Source organism: Cajanus cajan, chromosome 1 (assembly GCF_000230855.2).
Source record: "Cajanus cajan strain Asha chromosome 1, NIPB_CcT2T_4, whole genome shotgun sequence".
Taxonomy (NCBI): Eukaryota; Viridiplantae; Streptophyta; class Magnoliopsida; order Fabales; family Fabaceae; genus Cajanus; species Cajanus cajan.
The window spans coordinates 75,445,095-75,451,554 of NC_138517.1; the positions used below are offsets into that span (position 1 = coordinate 75,445,095).

At 30.1% G+C, this 6,460-nt stretch overlaps 1 protein-coding gene across 1 annotated transcript; it reads right to left on the reverse strand.

The window, feature by feature from the left end:
* Positions 1–228: 228 nt before the first annotated feature.
* On the reverse strand, positions 229–4,785 carry LOC145950871 (isoflavone 2'-hydroxylase). The gene is made up of 2 exons (XM_083062716.1): positions 3,778–4,785; positions 229–1,040 (listed from the first exon to the last, which is right to left on the reverse strand). The coding sequence occupies exons 1-2, from the start codon at positions 4,672–4,674 to the stop codon at positions 432–434; spliced, it is 1,506 nt and encodes a 501-aa protein (XP_082918842.1). The 5' UTR covers positions 4,675–4,785; the 3' UTR covers positions 229–431.
* Between the last annotated feature and the right edge of the window lie 1,675 nt (positions 4,786–6,460).

Genomic DNA, 6,460 nt, shown 5'->3' on the forward strand with positions numbered 1-6,460 from the left:
TTAAACAGCATAAATTGTGAAACTGTAACACCTTTAATTTAATGGAGAATTATCCCTAAACCTAATATAAAAAATGTTGTAGTGAAAGCATTTGTCTAGTAACTCTTTTGTAGCACATTGGGATTAGTTTTTGTCCATTCACAACTACAAGCTATGTTGAGAAATAAACTTCAACAATATTGAGAAGTAAAAGGAAAATCTATGTGATTTAGCTAATGCGAGTCATAATTAATTAAAAATGCAAAAATTTTATTTTATTTTAAGAAAATCAGGCAATATACGATATTGATTCATGGTCACCACCTTTGTACATCACAGTTATTCTAGATTTGAAAACTTACAAGTATCACTATTAAATGCTAATAACTGAATGTTCTTTTTCATCATGTAGATCTCCATACAACGTAACTCAACTTAATATTTATTATTTATTACTTTTGATTAATCTTGTTGATGAGTGGGCGAGCTTTACACATGGCATTCAATGGAGTTAACCTTGATAAGGTGAACCAATTTGCTTCTCTCATATCAATCTCTTCCTCATTTACTTGTTTCCAATCAAAGCATTGAATTAATAATCCCAAAGTCAAGCCAACATTTTGCATAGCCAAAGCTTCTCCTGGACAAGCCCTTCTTCCCATCCCAAATGCAATCACCTTTTTCTCTAGTCCTTCTTCATCAAACCTCTCTGGTATAAAATGTGTGGCATCATTCCACAACAAAGGGTCTCTTTGTATAGCCCAAATATTAACCATTACTATGGTGTCTTTTGGAATGTTGAATTCTCTAATAGTGATGTCACTTGAGGACACATGTGGTATAGCTAGTGGAGCAGGGGGATACAACCTAAGTGTCTCAAGAATAATCTTCTTAAGATAAGGCAATTTAGGAAGATCTGACTCATTTACCAGACGATCTTTTCCTACATAAGTGTCTATCTCATCTCTTGCTTTTTTCAACACCTCTGGATGATTTAATAAATTAGATAATGACCACTCTAAAGTTACAGTTGACGAATCAGTTCCAGCAAAGAGCATAGCCTACAATACAAGTCAACAATATGAAATCAAAATTAAATTAGAAAAATATTTAATTTTGCAATAATGGGTGATGCATAACATGTGATTGTGGTTATTAGTTTGCTAGTGTAGACTTGAAATTCTTCTAGCATACATAAATTTATACATACTAAAATTCCATCCTCTAAATTATAAATATTTTAGGATATTATATTGTAACAAATCTTATAAAAATTGAATAACAATAAAAGTATAATCAGGTAGTTTTGTATACATTTTTAACAAATATATAACGCTAATTTTGATGTATATTAATAAAGTATTAAATATTTTTATTAAAATAAATTTCAAAAATATAATTTATAAGATAAGGTTTTGTATTTTAAAGGTAAACTTTGTATATTAAATGTAGTAAATATATTATGTAAAAAAAATTATTCTTTCAACTCAATATGTCAACTAGGAAGGGAAAAACATTTTTGTGGATATAAGTTGTGTAAGGTAGTGACAAATAATTTTAAGGATATCAATTTAGGTATGATCTATCTGACCATAGTATAGGATGGATTAGGATAATCTATTCAAATATTTTCTTACGGTGTGTTTGGACGAAGAATTTTACAAATTTAAGAAATTTTAAATTTTTTGTATTTGGATTACTTTGATTTCAATTTCTATCATTCTTAAAATATTTTGTTTGGATAAGTCAATTTGAAATTCTTTAAATTTTAAGTTATTAGATTGGATATGATAATTTGATTCCACCATGATAAAATTGATTTTAAAAATATATTTATACGTTGAGATTTTTAAATTAAATTTTATAAAATTAAATATTAATTAATTTTTAAATATTTAGTAATTTTAAAAATTAATATTAGATAATATTTAATAAATTTAAAAATATTTTTTAAATATTTAATAATTAAAAACATGAGGAAATAAGAGATAAGATAAAATATATAAGTGAAATAAGAAGAAAAAAATATGAGAAATTTTCAATTTTTATTTTTTGGGAGAATATGAAATTCTACTATTTTAAGAAATTTCATAAATGTTTGAATTTCAAATTTTTTTATAAATTCTCTATCCAAACAAAGTATTTCACCTTAAAGAATTTGAAATTCTTCAAATGAATGAATTACTCCATTTAAATTTCTCATCCAAACATACTATTAGAGAGAGAGAGAAAACTTCAAGATAGTGATTTCTAGATAGGACATCCAAGGTTATGATTAACCAAAAGAGGAAATTAAGTGTAAGATAGAAAGCATCACTTGAGGAAGATCACATTGCATAACGAAAGCATGACATTAATAAATAAAATAAAAAATAAAAAATAAAAAAGGTTTAAGACCTCACCAACTCGAGAAACCAAAGAAATAGAAAGGGTAAAAGAGCGCAAGTAATAGATTCCTAAAATTGAGGGATGTCTCAAATGTAGTAAAACCATAAGATAAGTCTGTCCGACCTAAGTGTGTACTGCCTAGCTATGTCAAAGAAAGCCCTAACAACCAAAGAGAGAATAGACAATCAATCATATACAAACAAGGATCACAAGCCTACCCTAGGTATATGTTTCCTAAGTTAATCATAAGCCTTTTGGTTGTGTGCATGTCCTAAATGTAGCGTGTTTCTTTCTCTTGTTGTGTGAAAGATGGAGAGTTGCCCACAAACTCTTTGTCCTTATTTTGAATGCTTGAATGTACATATTGTCTCATTATATGTTTCTTTGATTGATGTGATGGCTCATGAGTGGGAATGATGTTATATTTATCATGATTTGTTTATGAATTATGAACCAACTAGTTATATTTTGAAGCAAAATATAATAAAATAGTAGCAAGTAAGAATCGAACTCAGAATATAATGGATTCAGGGCACATCCAACCACCACAAGGAATTAACTTACGTGTGAATGTCGCAAATATTATATATATATATATATATATATATATATATATATATATATTAATTTGCATACACTTATATTTAATTAGATACTACTAACATTGGCTAGTGCCTAGTGTTTTTTTTTTATTAACTTTTTATAATAAAAACTGAATCATATAGGTCAATTAATGACCCAACAATTTAACTCCTAATACAGTATATTAACTAGTTTGATTATTGATCGGGTTTTTAAAACATTGAATTACACATTGTTAATTAAGATAATTAATATAGTAGACTGAGTTGTTAGGTAGTTTAAACCTTCTTACAAGAAGAGCACCATCTTAGATAAACCAATGTAAAGTATAGAAAATCCTATGAATATGAAAACTCCATAAGAACCTAGGATAAGATTACTAAGGACATTTAGAAACCTCAATCCATAAGTAACTTAAGTGATGATTATCTTATAGAAAAAAACAACATCTTGAAGAGCCTATAGCAATAGATTTCTAAGCAACACATACTTCATGGCTAGAAGCCTAAATTTAGAAATACTTGATTAGGTTATCAGGAATTTGCATCATGCAGTACACTTTTATTAATCCTCTTAATGTTTTATAAAAATTATTTAAAATCATTTTAACACAAACATACATTATTAGAGAATTTTAACTTACAATTTAATTACAGTACATTGTTACTGTAAAGATTTCTTATATTATCATCCACAAATTGTTATAATATTATTCACATTTATTATGATTATTTTAAAAAATATATTAAGGGTGTTTTTTTTAATTAATTATTGACATATTAAAATTTGTTAAACTCTTTTTAGATCAGCAAAACTTAAAGACATTACCAAAACAAGGCCTTTGATGATTTGATCATTATAATACTCTGGCTGCGATTCTTGCAGAGTGAGAAGATGATCTATCATGGTATGTTGATTTTCTCTCTGCTTCTTGCTGCGTTGCTCGAGAATGAGTGCATCCAAGAACGTATCGAATCTCTTACTAATACTCTTGAGCCTCTTCTCCAAGTTCTGAAAATCGAACCAGCGAAGGAAGGGCAAATAATCAGCCTTGTTGGAAACACCAGCGAGTTGCACCAACTCCTCCACCGTCTCTCTGAACTCCTTCGCTTCTTCCACATCCTTCATCTGTCTCTCGTCCCCATAGTACCTCTTCCCCGACAGCATCCTCATCATGTTGTTATACGTCATGTCGTGGAACAACGAACTTAGCTCCACGTGCGCATAGTCCATGCACGAGGCCTTGGCCAAGTCACTCACCATTCTCTCCGTTTCGTCCTTCCGGATTCCCGAGAAGGAGTGGATGCGCTGAGTTGAGAGAACGTCGAGCGCCGTGATGCGGCGGAGGTTGCGCCAGTGCTCGCCGTAGGAGCACGACCCCACGGTGGTGCAGTTGTAGAAGATGTACTTCGCCGAGAGGGAGCGGGGTCGGTTCGCCAAGGCGACGTCGTTTTTGGTGAAGCATTCTTGGAACGCGGCGTGCGATGAAACGACGACGGCGAGACGCGAACCGAACCAGAGAGAAAAGATGTTGCCGTGTGTTTTCGACATGCGTTGTAAGAAACGGTGGAGGGGGCGTTCGAGGAGGTTGAGGTTTCCGATTATGGGAAGAGTGGGTGGACCAGGTGGTATGTTTTTGTATTTTCTGCTTTGGAAGAAGCGCTTCAAAGTGAGAAGCGAAACAAGGAGAATGAGAAAGTAACACACGAAGGGAAACATTTCCATAGGGATTGTGTGTAGTTTACGTAGTTATAGTTGAATCACCTTGTTGTGCATTTGAGTTGATGAATTAATAAGTGGCACATGAAGCTACGTTTATATAGGACGTACGTAGGGTTGATGAATCGTTTATCATATTCTTATCTATGACAAAGTAAAAGTCAAGACGTACGATATCTCGAAAGTCAAATTTCAAATGGCAACATATATAAATAGCAGGCTTGCCCGTATTTTCAAATTAACGTCATGAAATGGATTTGTATTTTTCAAAACAATTCATTTTATACGCAATTTCAATCATATTTTTCATTATCCTAATTTGATATTTCTACTATTTTTCTTTTCCTTTCTTTGAATGCACACTTCACATGTATTACTTTTCCAACTAGTTTTTCTTTTGTGTTGCTAGCAGGAGATAACATTACAAAGAAAAGGATAAATTACACCCTCAAGAAAGAGACTTGAATTACTTTTCCAACTATTTTAAAAACTCATCGTACAACTATCTTAATTTATCAATTATCGATATACTTGTCTTTTAACAATAATGTTTATATTTATTTATAAATTAAACTTTAATAGTTTTAGAAATTAATAATTTTTAAAATAACTTTTATATTATAATCCAACATGTTCATTACAAATATAAAATATATTTAAATACATTTATTATTATAAATTTTAATTTAAATATATTTTATATGTTAAAAAATATATGATTATTCTAAATTTTAATTATATAAAAAAAATACTTATCCAAATTTAAGAAGATGTAGCCATCAAAATTTGATAATAGACACACATACATTTACATATAGTTGAGGGGATGCATTTCTCCTAACTTTAAGAATAATATATTAATGTTTCTTTAGTCATAAGTTTTTTTTTTGGTCTCGTCTAAATTTATATTTTGAATTTATTGTTCCTAATTTATCAGTTGTTGTTAGTTTTTATTTTTTATTAGTTAATTTCTTTCTTATATTCTAGTCATTTTTTATACTACAAGAAAAATATAAATTTTTTACGGACATAATTCGTCGGAAAGAAGGAAAATCCATCGGAAATTCTTTATTTTCGACGGATGCAAATTCATCAGGAAAATGAGCGTCGAAAAAAAAATTTGTCGAAAAAAAATTTAATCTGTCAGAAATTTCTGACAGATATATCTGTCAAAAATTTTTGTTGGAAATTACCGACGGATATATCCATCAAAAATTATTTGAAAATCTTTATATGATTCCGACGGATAAGTCCGTTGAATTTTTTTTTAATTTAATTTTAATAAATTTATTAATGTAACAACTCTCATATTTAGTCTCTCAAGAATTTTTTTTCACGACACTTCACTTTTCAGCGTGTTTTGCCCTTACTGCACAGTTTCTGGAAAACTTCCCAAAAGGTCACCCATCTCTATATTACTCCAAGTCAAGCACGCTTAAATGTGGAGTTCTGATTGTGACACCCTTACTACCCCAACACATATATAATATAATTCAATTAAGAAGAATAAACTTTCAAAGGGTTCGTAAAAGGGTTCACATAAAACTTCGAAACTGTTCTTTCTTCAATATAAGAAAATGACTGAAAAATGAAACTTTAAAGGTAAAATTTAAGAGTTTACAGTTTTAAACACATTTATTACAATACCAAATCCATATAAATATTCTGTCCTAGAAATCCTCTACCCCGATGTCACATTATCAGAGCATTCCCATAATTTAACTGTTGACATTCTAGATGCCACTCGTAGCCGGATCTTCTTCACCTAAAATATCCACAGTTTATACGGTGA

Excerpts from the sequence above, each read along its gene's own strand:
- LOC145950871 (XM_083062716.1), bottom strand. The coding sequence starts at position 4,674 with ATGGAAATGTTTCCCTTCGTGTGTTACTTTCTCATTCTCCTTGTTTCG. Across the intron at positions 1,041-3,777 it reads TCATCAAAGGCCTTGTTTTG|GCTATGCTCTTTGCTGGAAC; the intron begins GTAATGTCTTTA and ends CTTGTATTGTAG.